This window comes from Natrix helvetica (assembly GCF_964273705.1).
Source record: "Natrix helvetica genome assembly, chromosome: 1".
In the NCBI taxonomy this organism is placed as follows: domain Eukaryota; kingdom Metazoa; phylum Chordata; class Lepidosauria; order Squamata; family Natricidae; genus Natrix; species Natrix helvetica.
In genome coordinates this window covers 71,289,068-71,315,439 of record NC_138548.1, presented here as the reverse complement: position 1 = coordinate 71,315,439, position 26,372 = coordinate 71,289,068, and the positions used below count along the sequence as shown (strand labels likewise).

The 26,372-nt window shown below is 39.4% G+C and overlaps 1 protein-coding gene across 9 annotated transcripts in view; it reads left to right on the top strand.

Annotated features, from left to right (window-relative positions):
- The window catches only part of LTK (leukocyte receptor tyrosine kinase), a 140,305-nt gene that overhangs the window by 104,164 nt on the left and 9,769 nt on the right, over window positions 1–26,372 (top strand). For all 9 annotated transcript variants that reach the window (XM_081935729.1, XM_081935727.1, XM_081935733.1 and 6 more), the window contains 9 exons: window positions 3,938–4,120; window positions 4,693–4,791; window positions 9,201–9,353; window positions 11,207–11,317; window positions 13,125–13,311; window positions 13,631–13,721; window positions 15,322–15,386; window positions 22,644–22,773; window positions 25,440–25,537. In XM_081935729.1, the coding sequence (XP_081791855.1) occupies window positions 3,938–4,120; window positions 4,693–4,791; window positions 9,201–9,353; window positions 11,207–11,317; window positions 13,125–13,311; window positions 13,631–13,721; window positions 15,322–15,386; window positions 22,644–22,773; window positions 25,440–25,537 (1,117 nt within the window). The remainder of the gene's footprint in view (window positions 1–3,937; window positions 4,121–4,692; window positions 4,792–9,200; window positions 9,354–11,206; window positions 11,318–13,124; window positions 13,312–13,630; window positions 13,722–15,321; window positions 15,387–22,643; window positions 22,774–25,439; window positions 25,538–26,372) is intronic.

Here is a 26,372-nt window from a genome sequence, read left to right as displayed (position 1 = left end):
TTCGTAGTCTTTAAGAGTGGTGGTCAATGGCTAAGACGCTGAGCTTGTCGAACAGAAAGGTCGGCAGTTCGGCAGTTCAAAATCCCTAGCGCCACAAGATTGACACCCCTGCTATAGAACATATCACAGTTAATTTTTTTTTTAAAAAGATTCCTGCCAAATCTAGCCATCAAGCTCTGTGCTTTTAACACTTTATTATATATTGGGAGAAGGGACATGGTGGCTCAGTGACTAAGATGCTGAGCTTGTCGATCAGAAGGTCGGCAGTTCAGTGGTTCGAATCCATAGCACTGTGTAATGGAGTGAGCTCCTGTTACTTGCCTCGACTTCTGCCAACCTAGCAGTTTGAAAGCATGTAAAATGCAAGTAAAAAAATAAGAACCACCTTTGATGGGAAGGTAACAGCATTCCGTACACCTTCAGCATTTAGTCATGCCGGCCACATGACCACAGAGACGTCTTCGGACAGTGCGGGTTCTTCAACTTTGAAACGGACATGAGCACCGCCTCCCAGAGTTGGGAAAGACTAGCACAGTGATGGCGAACCTATGGCACGTGTGCCACAAGTGGCACGCAGATCCATTTGTCAGGGCACGCGAGGCGTTGCCCTGTCAGCTGGCCAGCGCATGCGTGCGCTGGCCAACTGAGTTCACCTTTTTAAAAGCTATTTTTTGCCTTCCCCAGGCTCTAGAGGCTTTATAGGAGCCTGGGGAGGGCGAAAACAGCCTTCCTCCCCCCCGGAGGCTTCAGGGACCGTCCGGAGGCTTCCCTGAAGCCTTTGGAGCGCTTAAAACCACCCTCCAAGCAAACCGGAAGTACTTCCGGGTTGCTCGGAGGGTCGTTTTAAGCATTCTGAAGGCTTCAGGGACCGTCCGGAGGCTTCCCTGAAGCCTTCGGAACGTTTAAAACGACCCTCCAAGCAACCCAGAAGTCACTTCCGGTTTGCTCGGACGGTGGTTTTAAGCATTCCAAAGGCTTCAGGGAAGCCTCCGGACGGTCCCTGAAGCCTCCGGAGGGCCTCCGGGGGGGCGGGGGAGGCTCTTTTCACTCTCCCCAGGCTCCTATAAAGCCTCTAGAGCCTGGGGAGGGCGAAAAAAGCATGTAAAAATGGGGAGGTGTCGCGCATTGTGCATGCATGTGCACTGGGGGGTTGCGTGTTGCATTATGGGTGCGGCATGCCCGCACACGACCCCCCCTGTGCTCCCCCCACTTGTGGCACGCAAGCCAAAAAAGGTTCGCCATCGCTGGACTAGCACATACCGGTATGTGCAAGGGGAACCTTTACCTTTACCTTTAGTAGTCTTTAAGATGCTCGTGAGTTCTTTCCATATCACTCTGAAATTTCCTCTTGCCATTATTTCCAGCTCTTTTCTCAGATTGGTTGCCAACTTTTGTGTTTGTAGTGTGCCTAAGAAGGCTTTCAGTTTGCCATTCTTTCTTTGTGAAAATCCTGGTATTTTAGTTGTTCTTAGCTGAAAATGTGTCCTATGTTCTTTATACTGTGGGAAGCTAAGGTGGCATCCAAGGATGTATAACCCTAATTTTTGCCCCACAACAAGACTCTGTGAAGTAGGTTGGGTCAAGAGAGAATGACTGGCTCAGTTACCCCTGAATGCAATGCATAGGAGAGGATTTTCCAGATGAAGTCCATGGCATTGATTGTTCTCCATGTGTGAAATTCTTTTTCAGAGCATTCATATACTTACTGGGCAATTTTTGGGTTCTTCACCACTGTCCTGAAAATTTATCTCCTCACTGGGCAATTAAACTTAGAAGAAAGCTTCCTTCAGCACCAAAGAAAGCATTTCTTTATGTGAGAAAGAAAATATTCAGGGGCCATCACAGCACACAGGGAGCTAGAGATGAATTCTTCATTCTCTGTCTGAAAATTCCTCACATTTGATTGCAAGGAAACTTAGAAAAATAACTTCTTAAAGTTATGTTTATTTCCCTATGCTTTATTATCCTTGTAATGTGCAGTTTCGCTTGCTACATTGGGATTTTCTGAGGCTTGTAGCACTGGGGAAGGATAATTGACCTTGACCAGCATAACAGCAGTTGTCCAAAACAGGAATTACACTTTAAAAAAAATGTTCATAGACTTTTGGAAGTAGACTCAAGGAATGGGAATCTTGGCAATCTTCATGATTGTTGATGGTCCAGTGTTGGCACTGGAAATTAGAGGAACAACTAGGCCCACCAGTGATGTGCGGTGAGGTTTATGGCTGGTGAAGCACTGACCCAGTGGTGGGTTTCAATTTCTTTTAGACTTGTGGACTTCAACTCCCAGAATTCCACAACCAGGCATGCTCAGTTCCGATTTAAAGCGACAGCATTTGTTTTTCTCCTTTGCGAAAGAAGATTCCTTCTTTCTTTTTCTTTTTCTTCTCCCTTCCCCTCCTTACTCCCTCTCTCCCTCCCTCCCCCCTCTCTCAAACACACACACACACACAAACACACACACACACAGAGAGAGAGAGAGAGAGAGAGAGAGAGAGAGAGAGAGAGAGAGAGAGAGAGAGAGAGAAGTTGGATTGGACTACACACACTTTTCCCCAGCCCCGGAAGGATCCAGCCCAGCTTCACTGATTACAGGTTTGAAAAGGCAACGTAGCTCTGCCTGCAATCAAACTACACTTTGAAGTTTGAATTCCTCCCCCTCCCTCCAACCCACACGTACCTTTTCCAGCTGTTTCAGAGAGGATTTCAACTCTGCTCTTGCCTCGGGTCCTCTGAAGAAGCTCCATCCAAACAAGCGCCCTCTACTATGAGGCAGGAGAACTGCGTGCCTCACCTCTTCAGGAATTTTTAGGCTTTTTACCCTTGCTTAACTCTGCTCGAGTGATCATAAAACACCTAAAGTCAGACTAGATGAGGCATGCAGTTCTCCTGCCTCATAGTAGAGGGCTCTTTTTAGAGGCTTTTTTAAACAGTTAAGCAGAGTTATCCACGGTGAGGCAGCAACTAGCTCAGCCTGACCTCAGCTCTCACCTTTTTCCTTTTACATTTTTTTCCTTTCATGATGACAGTGGTGAGGCTGTGCCTCCCCTGCCTCCCCTGACTGCACGTCACTGAGGCCCACTATATCTACATTATAAAATCCAATTGATTGTGAAATGGCGTCGCAGATACCCATTCCCATATACAGATGTCAAATAAAAAGCGTTTTCGTGCCCTTAGTGGTCACTCAGATATTTGCAGCCTAAATGTAGTAGCCTTAAGGAACAATAGCCATGCCTAAAAGTTTCATGGACTAAAGAGGTAATCCATGCAAGTTTTAGGCATGGAAATAAATACATTGGGTACATTTTGGAAAATTAAGTTAAAAATAATTATATACGTATCACACACACATACACACACACTTTACATTTCTATAATATATATAATGTGTGTGTGTGTGAGAGAGAGAGAGAGAGAGAGAGAGAGAGAGAGAGAGGGAGGGAAGGAGGGAGGGAGGGAGGGAGAGAGAGAGAACATTATAGAAATGTAAACTATTTTTTTTTCATTCCTGTAATGGTATCAGGTGCAAGCAACCTCATCCATATATGAAAGGTTCAAATTGACTATTTTATTATATTCTACCTATAATACAAGACTCTCCCCAGACTGCCTGACTTCTCTTGGGACAGAGAAGGCCCCATGGAACTTAGGAGAGGTCAGCCCTAAGTCTCCAGCAGCTGCACAAGGACTCAAGGCTAATTCCCCATTTGATCCCTCTTTCTTGCCTGGCTGGTAGTTCTCCAACAAATGGAATCCCATAATTTATAGCACAGAAATTGTACAATAGCAAAATATTGGAAATAGGTTATAGATGCTTACATTAATGTTTATTAATTTGTTTTTAAAGTATTTGTATTTGTATCTATTTGTGAGTTCTACTTGATGTGCAATTTCTATCTGTGAATATCATTATCTTTCTCTTCACGTTGTACAGGTGGAGGTGGTGGTTGGGAAGATATTACCCAGTTTCCCTGGGCTGGAAAATCACTTCTGGAAGGTGGAGAAGGTGGTGAGGCCTGCCAACAAGCATTAGAGAAGCTCCAGTGGGCCACTTCTGGTGGTTTTGGTGGTGGAGGAGGAGCTTGTACATCTGGTGGAGGAGGAGGAGGCTACAAAGGTATAAAACTTAGTTTATATCAAGTTGAACCTTCATTTTGTTCCAAAATTATTGTGTTGCCCCATGTCCAGGGCATCCACAGTAAAAAAATGGAGAATGTTATAACTAGAAAATATGATTTCATATTATCTTATCAACCTGCATAACCTTAGCTATCTGTACAATTTAGTTCTCATCATTGATAGTGTCAAAGTAAATAGAGTGTACTTGCATTCATAGCCAATGTATTTTCCATTTCTGATAAACAGTTAGGAACATATTCCCAGTAATGTTTTATCATTTGAGAAAATCAAACCCATAAAAAATTTGAGGGTGTAGCAAAACTAAATATGCAGTGCCACATTTGTCCAGGAACTCAAATAGTACATTTAGAATGAAGAGACAACATTCTACTAAAATCTATTCGGAACCATAGAATAAAAATCATTTCCAGCAAATTTCAGGAGAAAAAAAACAGCAGTGTGATCTCAGTACAGAGTGAAATTTAAAGATTTCAGTTTGGATTGCTTGGCAACTGGACAAGCTATGGATCCCTGTAGCCTGCAAAATATGTCTCTTTGTTCTTTTTGTAGGTGGACATGCTTCTGAAACAGATGACATTACAGCTGATGGCCAGCATGGGGAATCCTTTGTGAATCCAATGGGGGAGATCTTCTTGAGCCCTCTGGCAGGTCAGATGTAGTCCCACATCTGGGACTATCATTTATCTTATCCCTCAAGTATATTGATCTATTCACATGTTCCTTTTGTACCAACTCTTAGGACTGAAGGAGGATTAGGGAGATTAGGGGAAGTACAGTGATTCAACACCACATAAGAATGATGCCATTTATCTGTGAACTCTACTTATATCACTTTTTTTTTGAAATTTTTTTATTGTTTTAATTAAACAAAAATACAAAACAAAACCATTCTTCATTACATCTTGTAGAAAGCATGTCGATTGGTTGCAAATGAATTTCGTGCGTTACTATACATCCTTCATATTTTTAATTTACATTTTAAAATCGAAGATCTTTATGTATATTTTACCATCAATATACCATCATTCTCATTTAGCTGTAATTATTTAAATATGCTTTTATCTAGAATCATTTGCACTTGAAGACACAACCATCTACTGGCATTCATTAGCTATTCCTATAAACCTCCAATAATTACCCTTTTATAGCATATTCCCTTTTTTTCCCCAACTCACTATCTAAGGTTTATATCTAATTGCCAAGACATATAAAAATCATTAAACATTATCCATTAACATTTTCTTATTGTTATTATAGTTATCTAAAGAAAAAAAGATTTTTTGTCATTTATATCACATCTCCTCCCCACTGACCCAAGAAAAATTACATCTTTATAATAAAATCTAAACAAAAATATATTAGTGGAATTGATAAATCTTTTTCCCAGGTCGCAATTTACAGTTTATATCCAAATTATTTTTACTAATTGAGATTATTACTTCATTGTTATTATTATCATAATGAATTATTAATTAACAAAAAATTTTTAAAGAAAACATTCTAAAAGTGTCTAAGAAATCCTACTTATTAATCACCAAAAGTTAACTAAGTTTTGAGTTATCAACCTTCATCATCAGCCTGTGTCTTTCCAGGAACAAAACTGTCTTATCTCTTTAGCCAGTTGTTGTGTCAATTCTCTTATAAACTTCTTTATAAAGTTTTTTAAAACTCCTCTCCGCATTTTTTTGCTTGAAAGATCTCTCATATAGTCTTATTGCCCTTGAATTAGTATTAAAATTGGCATGTCTTTAATTATCCAATGTCTTTCTAAAGCTGTTTCTCTTCTTAATTCCATCATCAAATCCATATTTTGACAGGGGGGGTAGAGCTCCAGATCTTCAAGTATGTAATAATAATCAAATTCACTTTTCCATGTTCCCTCCTTTCCACTTTCACTCTTAGGCGCTCCATTATTAGGTTCATCTGTTATCTTGTCTTTGTCTTCTATATCTTCACTCTCTTCTTTAATTTTTGAGGCTTCAGTCCCTTCATCTTTTGTTGAGCAAGACAATAATCTATCTAGCTTATTATCAAACCTCTCAAATCCTTCCAATATCTTTAAAATTCCATCCCAAAAATCCTGGTAGTTTAGGGTTTCTTCATCTGTATATGAATGCATATTTTCCAGAAGAAAATAAAAAGTTTGAAATCCACTGCCACTCTTGCCTTCAATATCTCTTTTATGTATAATTTTTTTTTGTTTTAAAATTGCTTAAACATAAGATCCTTTTAATTTTTTCAGGAAGAAAAAAGAAATGAGGGTTCTGTCTTTTCTTTTCTTTCCCTTCCCTTGTCCAAAATATTCCACAAGGACACCTGCAAGAAAAACAGTTCGTGTCCTTGAGCCAGTATCAGTCTCTACAGACAAACCCTCTAGTTACAATGTCAACAAACTCAGAGAAACTGCAACTCAGAGTTGCAAACCCTCTAGTTACAATGTCAACAAACTCAGAGAAAATAAAGCAAAGGATACTTTGTTTCAAAAGGAGAAAATACCAAGTTCTGGCTTCCGAATGGCATATTCAACTTTCTCTTATTCGTATCAAGCTTAAGGAGAACAAAGATCTCTAAGTGGCTTTAATAAAATTTAATAGTCAGAAAGAGGAAGGATTATTAAAGTGAAAAAAGTTTTAAATCAGCCAAAAAATGAAGGTAGCACAAATTAGGAGAAAAAATCAATTCATTCACTTAAGAGGAGAAACAGGAAGCATTCCAATCACTTCAATCCACAAAACGCTATTACATAGAAGAGGGGAAAAAAACTTTCTAAGGCAGTCCAATAAAGATAAATTTCGCCACTTTATTCTTTTGCTTAAAGGACTAATTTATCTTTTTAAAAAAATTTCTTTGGGCAATCATCCTCAAAGAAAAAAAAATCTCACCAGCTGGACTCACTTTCATTGCCTTCTTTCCGGAGCCATCTCCAACTTTGTCAGCCTGGGGGCTGTCTGTTTACCGCTGGCTTGGAGAACTTCCCTTGGGTCAATCAAAGACTTGTGGTGTCCCTGAGACCAGCAAGGATTTGTCTCCCTGTCACCATCGCTCCGGGACGGTTTAGGTCCCTACGGACCATGCAGCAGGTAAAAGAATCAACTGTGGTCTTGGACTATCGAGACCACACGTTGTATCGTCACAACGTCTGGCTCGTTCTCCTCATAATGGAATCATTTTTGATGGCATTATCCAAACAGATTAAAAATGCTTTCAGTTCTTCTGACACATTAATATGTCGCAGCATGCTTGACGCTCAAATTCAGTCACCCCGGAAGCTGCTTATGCAGTTTGTGCCAATGTAGCAAGTGCTGGCATGCATGAATATTCCATAATTGGATTTATTTTCCATAGTAAATATATTTTCCCAGGTTGAAAAAATACATTTTTGATTTAATCAAAATAAGGTAGAATTCCATACTTAAATGACTAAAAGATTTGTGTATGGCATGAAAATTTTCAATTAGAATCTACTTTAGAATGCTCTTCAGTTAATGAAACTTACTGCTGTAATTAATATGTTTATGTTTAAGAGGCCACAAGCTTTTTCCCCCCTGTTGAAATCACAGAAAGCCAGTATGGCATGTTGGCTAAGAAATTCTGGGAGCTGAAATTCAGAAAATCTTTACAATGAGGTTGAGCAACATTATACTAAAGCAGCGGTTCTCAAATAGTGGGGCGCGCCCCCCTGGGGGGGCTCGAGGCTCCGTAAAGGGGGGCGCGAAGGCTCCCTTTCCATCTGGGTGCAACGGCGGCGAAGGCATGGGCGAGGCATAATATATCCCGCCTGGAAGTGGCAGCACTTCGGACTGTGGATTTTCATTGGAGCCGCGGGCTGGAGCTGTGCAAGAAGCCTGCTCGGGCGGGGGTGGGAGGGAGGGAAGCATGGGACCGCCCGTCTTCGCCACCGCGTAGCTCGCCTCCCCGCCAGCAGCTCCACCGCCAGCATTCCGTCTGGAAGCGGAAGCGCAACAGCCGCTGTTGGGGAAGGGACAAAGGGGCGGCGGTCGCCCGATCTTGCCACCGCCACCCCTTCGCCCCTGGTAACAGCGACTGTTGTGCTGCTGCTTCCAGCTGGGATGCTGGAGGAGCTGCTGGCAGGGAGGGAGGGAAGAAGGGGAGGAGGGAGTAAGGATAGACAAGCAAGAGGGAAAGAGGAAAGAAAGCAGGAGGGCAGAAGGGAGGTGGAAGGAAGGAAAGAAAAGCAGACACGCCGGAGGGAAAGAGGAAAGAAGGCAAGCAGGCAGGAAGGAGGCAGAAGGAAGGAGGGAAGAATGGAACTGGAAGGGAGGCAGGGACGGAGGGAGGGAGAAAGGAAGGATAGGAGGATAGGGAAAGAGGAAAGAAGGCAGGCAGGCAGAAGGGAGGGAGGTGCAAGGAAGGAAGAAAGCATAGATAAGCAGGAGGGAAAGAAGGCAGGCAGGCAGGGGGAAAGAGGAAGGAGGGAACTGGAAGGGAGGCAGGAAGGAAGGGAAGGAGGAAGGGAGGATGGAAGGAAGGATAGACAAGTAAGAGGGAAAGAGGAAAGAAAGCATGTGACTATGGTGGGAGACGAGGAAAGACCGGTGTGCTATGTTATGCAGAGGTGTACTTATAACAATTTTATAGACAAATGATACTATTTACAGTCGCGCGGGGGGGGGGGCGCAAAATGTTTTCTTCTTCCTAGGGGGGCATGACAGAAAATAATTGAGAAGCACTGTACTAAAGCATCTGTGAAAGATGACCAACCTCTCTCTGTTTGACAATTTTTAAATAAAGAGAACTCACCCCACCATGTGGCAGCCTATTCTACTGATTGATAGCTTACATAGTCAGTAATCAAAGCAAATGTGTTTGCCTACCATAGTTGTTAGTTCTGCATTGAAAAAATATTCTTCTGTAGCTTTCAAGATGTGTCATTATTTATCAGATAGTCAACAAAAGATGCTTATGGAAAAATATACAGCTAGAAGATCTACTGAGGAAATGTCCCTTGTTCCTTAGCATATTACACTTGTACCCCTTTTTAGAGATGTGCTTTTCAGAAACATTTGAACTATAATTTCCTTCTTTTCCTCCTTTAGTTATGGAAAGTCACGGTGAAGTAGTCATTGAAGTCTATGTGAATTGCAGCCATTGTCAATCAGGTATCTGCAAACAAGAGCCTGGCAGTCACCTACCTGTCTGTATTTGTTCAGCGGGGGCCATCTTGGCTAATGACAACGTTTCCTGCACAGGTAAAATATGAAAAAGGGTTTGCAAATAAAATGTCTATTTCTTGCTCCCCCCAAGCTTCACCAGTATCAGATCAAAGACACAATGACCAGTCATCCTTTTTCTTAAGGAATGCCTCTAAAATTATACACTAAACTATTCATTTTGTTTTATTTATGGTTTCTTTATTATCAATTAATTTAATTTAAATAGAACATTATCTCAACAAATGACTTTATTTTTTAATTTATAACCGCCTTTATTATTTTTTACAAATAACTCAAGGCAGTGAATATATCCAACACACCAGTGGTGGGTTCCTACCGGTTCGGACTAGTAGTTTGGTGGCCTGGGTCGCTGGAACTGGCAGTGACCCAGGCTGGCCACACCCCCGAACCAGTTCCCCCGGCGGCACCGTAGGCGGCGCCATCTTGTTTTTTGCTTCTGCGCATGCGCAGAGCAATTTTAGTTGTACTGCGCATGCGCGCACAGCATGTCCCTAAGCGAACCAGCAGTAGTCTCTACTGGAAGCCACCCCTTCAGCACACCTTCCTCCTCCTATTTTCCCCACAAAAACAAACCCTGTGAGGTGAATTGGACTGAGAGAGTGTGCGATTCTGTATTGTTGCGTTCTAATTGTTGTAAGCTACGTGTGACTCTGAAGAGGTAGCATCCAAGTTTTTAAAGTAACAAGTATTAATAGCAAATAGATATTTACTATATTTCTTTTAAAATGTGTGGTAAAACAATGTAGTTTAAAGATCCCTTGGCAACCCCATTAAACTAAACTCCCCAGGATTTGAGGGTAAACAGTGAGGTTAACTACGGGCTGTTCATAATTTTTGCATTACCTACTTTTCTCCAGTCCTTGAAGCAGCATTAAAATATGCTGCTGTATTTTTCACTGGTCTACTGCTAAGCTTGTTTGTCCTTGCAACCAAGGTAGCTATTAGTGCTCTCCTCAAACTTTTAATCTGGAATATTTAAGGGAAGAAATTATTGAACTCTTATAGTATCATTATAGTACCTGCCAGTAGGAAAAAAGCAACCAATCACTGCTTTTAATAGAAGAGGCAAATTTTGATGCTTGGTTAGACCAACACATCCTGGAAGCTTTATTGGGCAGGACTCACCAGCTGCCCTGCTGTAATACGGCCTCCCCTTTCCCTCCCTTCCCACCCCTTTTCTTGCCAGCCCTGCCGGTTGGAAGGGAAGACCTTAGAGGTCTTCTAGTCCAACTCTTTGTTCAAGCAGGAGCCCTGATACCACTTCAGTCAAGTGGCTGTCCAGTCTTTTCTTAAAAACCTCCTGTGATAGAGCACCCACAACTTCTGTAGGCAACTTTTCCACTGGTTAATTGTTCTCCCTGTCAGGAAATTTCTCCTTTGTTCTAGTTTGCTTCTCTCCTTGATTTGTTTCCATCCATTGTTTCTTGTCTTGTTTCTGGTGCTTTGGAAAATAGGTTGCCCCCTCTTCTGTGTGAGAGCCCACTGCTACCATGTCACCTCTAGCCCTTCTTTTCCCTAAGCTAGACAAACCCAAACTTATTAATTTATTATAAAATAATATAACATAATAAATAATTATTTATTATAATTGATTTATAAATGTATTTATACTATCTACAGCCCATCCTTTTTTCTCTATATTATATCTAGTAATTTGGGAGCACATCTTTGCCCCCAGTTTTTCTTCTTTCAGTTTTCTATCACAAGGAATTGTCCACACTCTATTTATGAACTTCTTCTTAGACGTTAGGGTGGGAAGAAAGTGCTGGACTAGACTCTTGCTCTAACCCAGTGATTGGGATTTAGTAGAAACCCTGTTTAAAGCCCTAAACTGAAATTTAAATGCTTACATCTCGTCTTTTGTCTAGTTATCTGGGAACCGATTCCAGAAGAGCACTTGCCTCTTCCATTCCTCTTGACAGTGATTGCTGTGATTGTGGTGCTTGTTATGATCCTCACTTGTGGTAGCCTATCAATTGGTAAGTTGCATCTACTATACTTTGTGCATATCTGAATTCATGTGTTCACAACTCTGGCCTTTTTAAAGGATTTATGTAGGATCTCGGGAAGGAAGGTTGAAAAATTAGAGGCAGTCTATAAAACAGTGGTTTGGATCCAGATTAGCACTTAATAATGTTTTGTTTGTGTTGGAGGATGAGGGTTGAGGTGGGGGGGGCGACACAGATTTTTCCTGTGCCTTCTTGAAAAGTTTCTTCAGAGGACCATCAGAACTACAATGGAGATAGTGGGAGAGAACGCATAAAAAGAACCAGAATGTAACAAACTATCTCCCACCACCACCAAGAGGTCCCCACTGGATCTCAGTTCTTTTCATGTTTGAAAGCAAGTGTAGATCCACCCATTGTGTTTGTGGGAGGATAAGGTGAACACTTCAAAGGAGCATAATCAGCTTGCTTTCACATGGAGCTGCAGTCTCATTGAAATACTAGATTTGAAAAAAAATTAATCATGGACAAAAGATTCCTAAAAAGCACTAAAGTGGTTGAACAAAGATACACATAACTTACATATTAAACATTTTATTTGAAACAAGGGAATGGAATAATTGAAAGCATGTGAAGTTTCCTGATTTGTCCACAGTTTGTTATTGTGAATAAGACAGTTGTAACATTAGGCAAGTGAGTTGGCTATTTAAAGCACTATGTTAAGTACCATGGAAGGACAGAAAATGGCTAGTTATTTACTTTGTAATGTCTATATTTTCATTATAAGAGATGATACTTATAAAACAGGGTTTCCTGTTTCATATGCCAAAATACTTGGTTTTGTATCCTATGCATTTTGATTTGGATCCAGGAGGTGTTATTCATTGCATCATGCAGTGGGTGATAAACAATTGCCTTGTTCTTTATTTTAATATTATAAAATGTCCAGTGAATGAAGGCGATACTTTATTGTTCCATTTGGGATGAATGTCATTCAAAACCATGCGAGGAAACATGGCTTGATTTGCCAGCTAATCTAAAGAGATTCAACATTTCAGTGGAGACAGACATCAGAAAGACAACAGCTGTGATATATAATATTTGTGTCTGTGTCTCTTTCTCTCTGCCTTTGTATGTTTCACACTGATGGGTTTTTCATCTTACAGTCTTTTTGATGAGTAAGGGAAATAATTCAGTCCCTCTGTAGTTAAAATCTCATCTTTGGTTTTCAAGCCTAGGCAAATGTTTTAGAAGAGCTTTCTGATTAAATAAGCAAACACACTTTTCTTCTAAAAGGAGCTACTTAATGTTTAAATCCATTTGCAGCCATGTATGTATTTCTGTGTGGTATATTTAATCCACCATCTGCTTCACAGTCCCCTTTAAGTCACCCCTGAGAGTTGTGTTTGCAAAGGCTAAATGTTGAGTACAATGGGGGGTTTTTCCTGAATTTTCTGCTTCACCCTGAGAGGAAAAGGCTTGTATTTTGTACCGTATTATACCAATTTCTTAAGTAATCATGAATCCCACAGCTTGCTGTAGAATTAGAACTCATTAAAAAGTGTAATATTTCAAGAATTGGGTTATTCCTCTCACCAATATGACTGTATCTGCTCTTGACCAGGTCACAGTCTAAAAAGATTTGTATGTTGCCTGATCAGTTAAAAAAGCTAACTTGTAATTCTGCAAAAATATAGTAACAAAATTTAAAAATACTAACAAAGAGAAGAAGTCTAAAAAATTTGAGACAGGCATTCTGGAATGTCATTTATATCTGTTGTTCACATTGTTTAATTTCTTATCTGTCCTTCTCAGATTCTCATTCATGTTTTCTTTTCAGTTTATCATCGAAAGAAAAATATGCTAGAAGGAACCAGAGCCCATCTGCAGAATCCAGATTATAACCTAAGCAAAATCCGTACTTCTACCATCATGACAGATTATAACCCCAACTACAGCTTTGCAGGAAAAACAGCCAGTCTCAGTGAACTTAAAGAGATTCCACGAAAGAATATTTCTCTACTCCAGTAAGATTTAGCTGCATTGTGTTCTTGCTAGCATTTGTACACACACTTATAATAGTGGTGCAGGAAAGAAAACCTGAGTTCAGTTAGAGAGCCCTAAATCCAAGCAATTGTTTTGTGGGGAAATGCTACTGCTATCATGCATGTTTTATCAACAATGCTTAATTTGTATATATATACACACACACACCCTAATATAATGCACATTTCCAATAATTCCTCGATCTTTCAACTTTTTGTAGTCAAAAGTGTTTACTTGGTGTAGATACAGGAAGTGTCCATAGTAACTGAAAGTGTGTTTTTGTTTTCTACCTCCCTTTAGGGAACTTGGACATGGGGCATTTGGTGAAGTTTACAAAGGAACAGTAGTAGGAATCACAGGAGATTCCAGTCCTCTACAGGTGGCTATCAAGGTTAGTGTCTTCCGCTAATGTTAGCTGAGTTTGACTCTTCATGGACACATCCATGTTGTTGGGTACCTATTGCCTTCAGTGATTTTTTTGGAACTTTCTATCATGGTCTTTAGTCTTCAGATTTCATGGAGAATGTCTTATCCAGGAACCATAACTGATCTTGCTTAGTTTTTTCATGATTAATCACAATTGAGTTTGAGTTTATTAAATTTATAAACCGCCCCCTCTCCCCGCAGGGACTCGGGGCGGTGTACAGACATCGCATATATAAAAACAACAAAGCACAACACGAAAACCCAGACAAACAACATAAACATACAGTATGTATATTAGCCCAAACTAATTAATAGTTAAAAACAATCTAAAACCAATTAAAACCCCAAAATTTAAAATTTAAAAAGCCATCCAGGAAGGTCAGTAATAGATGTTACTTATGATTATAAATGGGCCAGGCCGGCTAGTCAGAACAGGTGGGTCTTGAGTTTCTTATGGAAGGAACGGAGATCAACGGTAGTTCTAATATCATACTATCGTATATTAGTACTATCTCTCATCACAACTAATGACTTTTACATTTTTTTGTTTTCTTTATTTCTGAAATGTTATCTGATGTGCCATTGTGACAAACATCTGAACAGCTTTCAGTAGAAAGCAATGCAGAAACAGTATGCTCCACCCCATATTTGGGTAGACTAGGTTGCCTTGATTTAAAAAAAACACTTAATCTCCTCCCTGGAGAAGTTGACAAAGTGAGGAACACCCATGGCTTAGAGGTTAATACATATACCTAATATGCAATCAGTCCGGTTTCAAATCCCAGAAGGGTATGGCTAGCTGTTGAAAGCTAAATTGCTTGAAATAAAACTATACTAGTCTCCCTTTATTTCTTTGTGGATAAATATTAATTTAACCCAAAACACTTTGTTGCAAAAGCAACTGTCTGCTCCTGGATTGGGGCTGAAAGGCAAAGTGGAAGCAGTATGTTTCAGCCCATGTTTGGGTAGACCAGATTGCCCTGATAGAAAAATACTTAATGTGAGCATCTTACAAAGAACCATAGCACGGTGCACCAAAAAGCAAAAAGCACTTTGCTAAACAGTTAAAAGAATAGAAGCAATTGAAACTGATGAATGTGGTTGAAAAAGTATGGATAAGCAGAGCATACTTAGCTTGACATCAAAAATATATAAAAAGTAATGCCAATGAATTGTTTAAAGAGGACATTTCCAAACCAGAGGGCATCACCAAAAGATTCCCTCTATTCCCACTCAACTCTGTTTTTCCCCTTTAATTAGTCAAACAATCTCCTATATTTGTACCGCTATAATGAGCATCTCTCTGTGTTACATCGTGCATATCAGAGGCATATGGTTGACATCAATTCTATAACCATGTTTTCAGGATTGGTTTTACATGGTTTATTCAAACCATTGGGTTTCAATTGGGTTTCAATTTTGTTAGTTTTCAGGGTGAGAAGTAGTGTAACAATTAAACACAACCAACATGTTGTTTTAATAAACAAGAATTCTGCCTTCCCATTTTCTCCCAGTGGTAATCTTCCTTTGCAATGGATTCATGTTTTTCATTTTCATTCCAACAGACATTGCCAGAAATCTCCTCAGAGCAGGATGAGATGGATTTCCTAATGGAAGCACTGATAATCAGGTGGGTTTTAAAACTTTCTTGTTAGACAGGATTGTAGGTTAACATGGTGAACAAGACATAACTAAAAACCTGTCTCAAGAGACTTGATTTGAATTTCGTTTTAGCAGCACCAATTTTAAAAAGACAGTAATAAGGTATGCATTATACAAGCCACATATACCTAGTTCTGTTCCAGAAACTGCCAGTTGGTAATAGAGCTTTTAAGAGTGTTTTTATAGAAATTCTAACTTCACAGTGTCCTGAAAGAAGCTAGTGAGCAAAAGCTTGCAGGCTGCTGAAATCTAGTTTTATATATTGACTGTGCAATTGAGACTTCCACTCATTCAACTTTTGTACATACTGAGGACTTCCGGTGGAGACATGGCAAATTACTTATCTCTAAAGGAGTAGAGGAAGCATTGCGGTGAAGTTGGTGACCAAATATGGGTTGTCTGGCCAGCCAAACTCTGTGGATAATGTGGCAAAAGGCTGTTGTTTTGACATCTTTAAAGAAGACATGATAGAACAATTTGATTTTAGGACACTACAAGAAATCAAGAAATCAAAAGGAAATAAAGATTACAATTAAAGAGGAAGAATATTTAATGTATCTTATACACAGAATGGAGCAAAATACTTTAATATTGGATGTGTTGGAGGATATGTTTGAATACTGGACCCAGAAATTAATTTTAGGAATATCTACCTCTATAGATAAACTATGTTTAAAGGATGTTATGGAAGAGGAACAAGTTTTACTGGACAAGATTGAGACCAATCTGAAAGTGGATTCAAAAATGACAAGCTGTAAGAATAATTTGGAAAAAGATACTATACTGGATTTGCAAATGAAACCAGCTAATGTTTTAATAATTACAAGGGATACACAAAACGCAAACCAAAAGAATTATTTGGATGACTCCTCTGTACTGGATTTACAGAAGAGACTTTTCAAAGTTCTGAAGGATTTGTGAGAAGGGACAAAGAAAAACATGAAATGTAAACAAAGTCTAGGACATGAATTGAAAGGACTACAGATCAAGACTGTTAAAGATAAAAGGAAGGAATATAAAGTGAATTTATTTGATCAAGGTTAAAACTGAAATCTTGTTATTTCTGATAACCCTTCATGGATTTTTGCTGATCAAGACTGAATGGGGAGGTTTGAAGGATCTGATAAGATATGGAATGAAGAGATTATCTGGTGTATTTTAAGAGAAGATGACAAGTTCTTAAAATTGTTTATACTGTTGTGATGGGGAAGTCTTTCTTTATATACTATATTTCTTTTCTTTTTATTATACTTTCACAGTTATATTTTACTGTTTTCTGTTCTATTTTTTTTCTTTTTCTCTCTATGCAAATTTCATTTTTTCATTTTATTTTGTTTTTTGTAGTTTTTATTAATTTTTATTGTACTACTGCAATCTTCAGTACAATTATTATTAAAAATCAAAATATGTACATATCATCTTTTATTTCCAGTACATGACTTTTGGATACCGGGCAAAAATTATCTAGTACTGAGAGGTCCAGAGATGACTTTTTAGATATTATCAATATGACCACTGCTAATACATTTCTTTCAAAAAGTCTAATGAAGTTCCATTGGGAACTTCATCCATCCTTAGTAGAGGCCCAACTAAATAACTAGTTGGCCATCTTCTTCCTGTCCTTTTGAATTTAAAGTCCATTACTTTCATGTATGGTGACACAGGGAAGGATCACCTAATTCGGGTATCGGTAACATGTGGCTCCCAAGCCGCATGCAGCTCTTTTGTCCCCCTGCTGTGGCTTCCTGTTGGCTGGCTGGCCCTGCCCCTCCCCTCCCCTCCCAGTCTCTCTTTGTGTGGCCTGAGAAGGATAAGGGCAATGGAGACTTGCTCCATATTCCAGAGCAGGAGGGAAACGCCCCTGTACTTGCCTCTCACCTCGTGGGCACCTCTTCAGTTGCTATTTAATCACTCTGTATTCAGGTCTCCTTTTAACTGGGCTCAGGATTCAGTAAGTGTCCATATAGTTTTGTTGCCAATATTAAATATTTTTCTGCTGCTTTCTTCTAAGATGTTTTTTAACTTCCTGATTCCTGGTTGTCTCATATCTAAATAATATCTACATGTGACTTTCTTCAGCTTTTCAAGGTCATTCTGGTCAGATACATCTTCTCCACCTAGACAGTGTTATTTGTGTGGTGCTTAAGGTATGAAGGAAGAGTCAGAAAATAAATACTACCATGATGCAGAGCTCCTGCCTACCATGCTGACTGGGAATTGTTGGATCTATAGACCAACACATCTTGAGTCTCTGGCTATAGCAGTGATGGCAAACCATTTTAGACATCGAGTGCCCAAACTGTGCATGCATGCATGTCCAAACTGAAAGGTGCGTGTGTGTGTGTGAATCAGATATGCATGGTCATGCGTACATGTGCAGCAGAGACCCGAAGACCAGCTGGCTGGCGGGAGGCGGGGCATCCCAACACCGGCAGTGTGGGAAGAGGTAATATCTTTTTCTTTTGTGAGCTTCCATTTCGTCATTTGCAGGGAACCAGAAGCTCACGAAAGAAACGCCACGGAGATCTGACCTGGGACGATGGCGCAAGTGGGCTTGGCATGCCACCTCTAGCACGCATGCCATTGGTTCTCCATCATGGGGCTCTATAGTACTTCTAATTAAAATTGGGCAATAGCTTGAAAAAAAGAGGATCTTCAGCATCCCAGTAGAACCTGAAGACAGAATTGACTCTTAACGACTGACAGTTTCAACATTGTATTACACACACAGACACGCACACACGCACTTTTTAAAAAAATAGAAATGAGACACACCTTAGGAAAATTTCAGCAGGTTTTGGCACTTCAGGAAAGTGCCTTGATTTATAGCTAGAAGCTGATCAGCTTTAATTGCTATCGGCCTCTCCCCAAATTCTTGGCATGAAAAACATTCCTAGAGCCATGAGCAAGAGTTTGCTTCCATCTTCTGCTCCAACATCTGGCTGAGACCCAACCAGAGATGACTGTATCCTTCCCCCAAACTGAAAGACATCTGATGGGCCACTTATTCATGTTTGCATTTTTTAAAACATGTGTCCAATGGATACTTTCAAATACGTTCTTAGGGTTAACCATTTCCATCTTTCAAGAGAATTGAGGCATTACCCAATTAAGTGGCAGTGGAATATTTCTTTAATCGTTCCATGCTGAGCAAGTGTAGCGGATTGTTGTAAGAAAAAAAACTTTTTAAAGTTCCTCAGTTAAAATACAAATTCCTAAGCCTTGGAATATACAGGATGCATTTATTGAAGACAGCCATGCCAGCTGCAAGGAGGGGAAGCTTCAGGAATCATAGCCAAAACAGAATTGGGAAATGAGATTCCTCCTTATGATTTTTTCCCCCTTAGGTCTCTTCTCCCAAAATGTTTCTGGCTGTCTTTGTTAGCCTATGTTTTCTTTTCCCACCTTCACCCTCTCTCCAAATAACACTGCTGTATTTCTTAAAAAAAATATCTAAGAGCACTTCTAGACAGCTGGTTTCATGTGCTGTCCTCTGGTCCACAAAGTATCCCAGAATAAACTTGATCTGTCCTCATAATCCTTTGCAACACTGCTCCACGAACGAAGGTCTGAGGGCTGATGTCTTAACAGTTTTACTGCAGCAAAAGTTGAGGTGCACAATTGATATGTTACTCTATTGGCAAGAAAAACTTTCCTGAAAACTCCTCAGTGTGGGCTGGACCACACGGCTAGAGTGGTGGGTTTTAGTAGTCTGTTAGAACCTGACCTATGGGGTGGATGAGGAACTTCTGTTTTTGTCTTATTGGTAAGACCCTACCCATCTCTGGATTACCTGCAGTGCCTGTCTGATTCAAGAGGATGGGTTGATGGCGATTGACACAGCAATGTTGTCTGTCTGAGAGATAAAAGTGTGACTTCAGTCGTGCTCTGTCTTCTCAGATCTCCTATGTAACAAGATAAAACACTGTGCTGGGGATGGCACTGGCTAAAACTAAAGGATAATCTCCCATCAACAAGCCTTGCTCCTCTGTGCAATCTGCCGACTCGCGCGTTGCACAGAGGATATGGGAGGGAAGAGTAAACATTACTTCAAAGGGTCATAAAACCAGGCATCCTGTTTGTCAGCCCCTACCTACTGTGGATGACTGCAGGGGGTGGGGTGTGCCCCCAGCAACTGAAAACAGATTATAGGAGCTGGGCAGATCCCACTTGGTCAGCTCAATTGCAGCTGAATCACCATATATCCTGCAGTTAAGAAGGCTTCGTTTTGAGGGGGGGGTAGAAAAACATTAGCCAAGGATTGGGGGTGAGGAAAGACTGCATGATGCCGAGCTGTGAAGTTTCAAGAACTTCAAGCTGAAGTTGGGGAGATTGTGCACAAGGCCTAAGTGGAAATTCAGCCAACCCTAAGACTTCTGCACCTGTTGTTGCTAAACCATACTCTCCTGAAATCCTTTTTGGCTAACTCCTTCGGGTTAAAGACACCATTATAGTTAATAAGTGAGCTGACCTCCTATAATCTTGAGAAGCTCTATGGATTGGATACATTAAAAGCTGATGTTATGAAGAGGGCTCCTTCCATCAAGAAGCAACCTCTGTGACTGCGATGCATTTTCAATTATTTTTTTTTAAATTAAAATCCTATACAAACAATTGTTCACACACCTAAACTACAGTAATGCAAACTAATATAAAGTAAGGTATTTTTTTTTAAAAAAAGAGAAAGCAAAAAAGTGCCAGAGAAGGGAAAAAAATTGAAGAAAAATAGGGAAAATTGTATTAAAAAGTAGCTTCCAGTATTCCTCACAGCAATTATAACTACAATTATATTTTAAGCTTTCTAAAGTTACATAATAATAATTTTATTTCTGTAATCGATCCTGTCTAATCAACAAAGCATAAATGACAAGTTTATTTTTTCACGCCAAAAAAACAGTATTAGAAGCTTCTCGTCACCGATAAATGATAGCTTGTGACTTTTCTTTCATCAAAGTTGATGTATCCATCAGCAAAGTGGGATGATTTCTGTTGCCTGAACTGTGGAGGAGGTAGTAGCCTTTGCCATTCCTATTTCCTGCAAATAATCCAGCAATAACCCAAAAAGATGCTTGTCAGGGATGCTCCCAAAAAAGGGAGAATGAAAAATCTGGACTCAACCCCAGTATGGCTTGCATCTTGATCTGCACGTAACTCTTTGAATCAGAAAATTTAAAGATGAGTAAATAACCAACAAAACAGTTTAGTTGAGTCACAATTCAAATTATTGATATTGAAATGTATGAAATTGTTATATATTCATGGACATCCTTTCAGTTGGGTAACTATTTCCTCTTTGTAGAAGAGAACTTCAGAAAAATAATCTAATCCTTTTGAAACAAGAAGCAGTGAGAGTTGTTCTGAGTAATTATAAATTATAGTTCAATTGTTTAAATAATTTATATTTATTTACTTCAAGCCTCATTTGAGGGAGACATTCATGTTTTTACTTTTTACAACACAGGAAAAGTAATAAGGCTCTCCACACCCAGAATTCATAAGAATCCTGGTCTGAAGGCCAAAACAAACAAAACATTAAATACATTGATTGTCCAAAACAGCAATAATGAGTTGGTTGCCTGGAACCGTCTGTTTATGTGTGTCATTTAATGTCATAAAATGACTGTTTTGCCATGGATAAGTTAAACATACTATAGCCAATGTGGTTCCATCTGCAAATTTATTTACACAAAAGGAAAGGGCTACCTCTAAAAATTTATTTTAAAGTTTGGTCGAATTTCAAAAAGTTTTAAGTCCTGTTCTTTCCCCAGTAGTATTACTGTATTTCTCAATAAGATGTTCACTAGCAATGTAATGCTCTGGATTGTTATGAGAGACCAAATCATATCAACAATTCCTGCCTTCTGTACTCACATCAGCATTTCTTCACTGGAAAACCTAATTATACATATGCACAGATGGCATCCATCTTGGGATCATTATTTTTAAGAATGTGATGATATAAACATTTTCCATCTAAGTATGGAAAGCAGATCTGTTTTTCCTGTTATCAACAGCAATCCTGGGGGACATGGGAAGCTGGGGCAGGCTAACAAGCTATCAACTTCATGGCAATTGGGACAAGTTTAAATCTAGTGGTTCCATTTCAATTTCAGTAGCATTATTTGTTTGGTCTAATTTACTTATCGTTTTCATAGTAACAGTTTCTTAGATAAATCAAAGTGATTTACATGGTAATCATCCCTGATTTTATCCCCATAGCAATCTTGAGGGGGAAAGTGAACTGAGAGAATGGGATGGGCCCAAAGTCAACCATTGAGTTCTATGGTTGAAGGGGGTTTAACCTGAGTCTCCCTAGGCCAAATAACATAACCACTGTGCCATTCTGCAATGAGGTATGAGATTGGTTTTTAGCTAAGCTATACTGTCAAGCACATAGATAAGATCGGTCACCTATTTTTTTGCACCTAATAATTACTTTTTGGTAAACTAGGATTTTATTTTATTAAAATAAGTGTCCGAAGTTCATCACGGCTTTAGTGCTCCCATTTGACTGGTTATGTGTCTGGAAAAAAAGTCAAGACCTCTACTGCCATAATTTGTTGTCAAATTTTAAGAGTGGAGTATTGGTGGACTCCCTGGATTACACACAAAAAAGCTGGGAAATTTAACATATGCAAGTATCAGTGTAGGAAGTGGTAACAAGGAGCTGCCCTACTCAACATTAACCCTCTAATATAATTAATCTGTCAGGCTTGGAAGCCATCTTTGTATTGGGCCTCAAGCCTGCCACATATTCAAACATATTCTACTGTGGGAAATTGGGAAGGAGTATTGTATGGAGCATGGGAAATATGTAGCCATAATAACATTCCTTCTCAGAGAGTGAAGGTCGTTTTGTGATGTGATGGACATGGGGGTGCTGGGGCAGGGTCTTGAACTTTCAACTGGGTGGGGAAAACCTGGAAGCATTCAGATTCAGGTCTTCCCGGATGTGCCAACATGGTTTCTTTAATAAATTTGAATTTTGAGGAACCTTTAGCCTCAGATTCTTTATTTGATGAAGGATGCTATTTGGAACCCTGGCCTAATCATTGTTTATAGGCCTTTAGTGGGTCTGATAGTAGACATCTGTGGTCTAAAATCACTCACTGCATAAAATTGCAATTAACCAGAATTTAACAAGAGATTAACTTGGTGGCTATCAAAGACCAATATTATTATTTTTTCTCCTCTGCTTTGCTGCTGTGCGGTGGCTAACTTGAAGTAAGTTCAGTCACCAGAATATAGTGCAATGCATTGGGGTCAGCCTGCAGACGTTGCCTCGTTTTATCCTTTTGGAATTGATGATCGGAGGAGACATGAAGAGCTTCCTACGGCAGAATCGGCCTCGGGAGGTGAGTCAGCTCTTTCTTTTCCCAACCTTCTCCCGCTCTGACATCCAATGAGCTGTTGAACCAAGATTTATTTTCACCGTTTGAATAAAGTAGCTACCATATATGCAGGTCTAGTGACTGTCTTGTTTAGTGACCATTTGCAGTTATGGTAGGAATGAAAAAATAACTTTATGACCAATCTTTACATTTTTGCACTTTGCAGGTCTATAAAACAAAAGAAAGATGATATAAGAGGATAAGCCTACCACATTTTTCAGAGTATAAGATGCACCTTCTTCCCTCAGAAAAGAGGCTAAAAATCTGGGTGCGTCTTATACACTGAATACAGCTTTCAGAGTGCTCCTGGGGCTGGGAAGGGCAGAAATGAGTGAAAAATGGGCTGTTTTTTGCTCAGTTTTGCCCCCCCCCAGCCCCTAGGAGCACTCTATAAGCCTCCTAAAGGCTATGCGTGCCATATTTTTGGGGGGGGGAAAGCGGGCCCGTTTTTGCAAAAAGCGGGCCATTTTGGGGAGTTTTTTTTTTTATTTGCCTCTTCAAAATATTGGTGCATCTTATACTCCAGTGCATCTTATACTTTGAAAAATATGGTAGTCAAGGTTTCACTTAGCAACAGCATCATTTAACAATAAAGTTGCCAGTCCCAGTTGCAGTCACTCATGGATAAGCCAAAAATTTTAGTTGCCAAAATACACCCCAATAAATGAGAATATCTGTAGCTCAGTGTTGAAATGAGTGCCTGGTGCTCTCTGAGCTTGGTTGTTTTAATGCAGATGTTTCATTACCTATGATAGGAAACATCCTCAGTTCTAGACCACTGTACTGACTAGCCTTGCCTGATGTTGCCTAGTTTGGGTAATGAAGCATCTGCAAGAAAACCACCAAGCTCAGAGAACACCAGGGACCCTTCAAAATTCACCTCCAAAATTGGTTTTGCCTTATCCACAGATTATTTGCAAGTATGTATGGTATTTTATACATGTATTACCAAAACCTGGTTGAGTTTGGAAGTGTGGCTTGCTCTTTCTGAAATTTGCCTGGCCAGGTTTCAAGTGTGGCATCAACTAAAGGTAGTAGAGCAAGGGTGGGGACATCTCTAATAGAAAGGTGCTTCAGTTCTAGATTTGTCTTTTTAGTTATTTATTTATTTATTTGTGAAATTTATTAGCCACCTATCTTGCTGCACAATAATTCTTTAGTGCTTGCATCCTTCATCCTCTTATGTATAAAGATTGATACACTGTAAAAGAGATAGATAGATAGATAGATAGATAGATAGATAGATAGATAGATAGATAGATAGATGATAGATGGATGGATGGATGGATGGATGGATGGATGGATGGATGGATGATAGATAGATAGATAGATAGATAGATAGATAGATAGATGATAGATGGATGGATGGATGGATGGATGGATGGATGATAGATAGGTGGGTGGGTGGGTGGGTGATAGGTAGATAGATAGATAGATAGATAGATAGATAGATAGATAGATAGATAGATAGATAGATAGATAGATAGATGATGGGTGGGTGGGTGGGTGAGTGGGTGGAGAGAGAGAGAATTTTATATAAGAAATAAATTCAAAGAAAGAAAAAAATAGTAAAGTAAATGTGAGAAAGAGAAAAAGAATAGACGAACAGAAAAGACAGGAAAAAGAATCTAAAAACCAGGAAACATGAAGTATGTATATATGTGCCTTCCTCTCCTCTGCAGTTATCCATACAATTCTAATCAAATCACTCTCCTCAACATTTCATCATAATTCCCTTCTTTCTATAACCATTTTTTTTCTACTCATCAAAAAGATTGCCATGTTGTTCTAAAATTATCTCATATCATGGGTTGGCATGCTGCACAATCCTAGCTAAGTTTCTACATGCATAGCAAAGTTGGTGGGATTGGCATTAGACACTCTGAGCCAAAAAAAGAAAAGCTTCAAAAGTCACATTTTCCTTTTACTTGAAACGCACACCCCAGGATATGATGTATAATAAGCATGTAGTGCTTTGGAAAAATAACAGTAGAGATGTTTATTTTTTCTGGAAAGCACCATCTCTCTTGGCTTGAGCTGGCAGGGCAGAAGGCACGGTGAGAGAGGGAGAGGGAGAGGGAGAGAGACAGTTTTTCCACTTTTAATTTGGTTCTGTTCCCTCTATTTTTATTTGTTCTTTCAAATGGGAGAGAAACAAACTATGCTTCCATCTGAAAGGGACATCAATTCTGAGCTGAAATAGATCATTGTACCCGACATTTGCAAGCAAGGACAATATTTCCCTATCTCTTTTCAGTTTCTGAAGCTGGAGAGGGTAACACTTCAAACCGGTCCTGGGCACAATTAAACATTGTGAATACTTTTCTCTCACTTCCACCTTGACTGGCAAGTAATCCTCATTTAGCGACCATAACTTGCAACTCAAACAAAGTGGTGGCTAAGTAAAACCACCGCTGTGCTTAGGATCTTATTTCAACTTACGTTTGCTTTATATTTATGACCCACAAAGGTCGTCCATTCAAGGGTTGGTTGTGAAATTAACTTTTTGATGATCATTGTAACTGTGAATGGTCACTAAATGAGGCAGTTGCTAAACAAGGACTGTCTGGTTTTAATTTCCTTTGCCTTCCTCTTTGTCTCTCTCGCTCTCTCAATGGCATGCGCTACAGAATCAACCATCCGCTTTGACGATGCTGGATTTGCTAAATATTGCCAGGGACATTGCTTGTGGTTGCAAATATCTTGAGGAGAACCATTTCATTCACCGGTAAGTAAGGTTTTTCTACATAACAATTGAGACATGCTTTTTTATGTTGGGTTCCTATGCATATCTTTTTTTTTTAATTGATGGTCCTACATAAGGTTACATTTCTCATATTATGTCACTTGTACAAAAATCCTGTATTTGCCCAAAGGTGCTTTCAAAGAGGCAACTGGACTTTCTTTGTTTTTGCTTGAAGACTTTTCATCCAAGAAGCTTCTTCAGTTCTGATTGGCAAAGCACCTTTGGACAGCCATGTCCTGGATAACTAAGAATCTCCATAGACAACTTCCAATTTCTTATGCTAGAACTATGGAAACGTGATTAGAGCATTCGCTGATTGGGCTGATATTGTGCTGTTTCACTGAGGAGTTCATTTGTAATCACCCTTCCTTCATTTGTAATCACCCAATGCCTTCCTACACTTCATCTGTTGTTTTTTTACACAAACACAATAAGATGGAAAAGCTGTATAATGTGTACTAATATTAGGATGGGTACTTTTGGAGACATCCAAAGTGTTTTCTGGCAGATCTGTTTCAAAACAGATAAAAACTTGTTCCATGGATATTGGGAAGAACCATGACTTTCTAAAAATCTCAAGCAGAATTCTCAGAATTCTGCTTTGAGATTTTCTGAGATTAAGAGCAACTACCTGCAGCAGCCTTACTTGGTACTATTTCAAGTAATTTATGTAATTATAGTGTGATCTATATTTCTTTCTTTATTGTCTAAGAACAATATTTAAATATATAATATTACAACATATCCAATATAAAACAATGATGTAAGGTAATTTTGTAAAATAATAAACTAAAAAGCCAAATGCAGATAGATGATA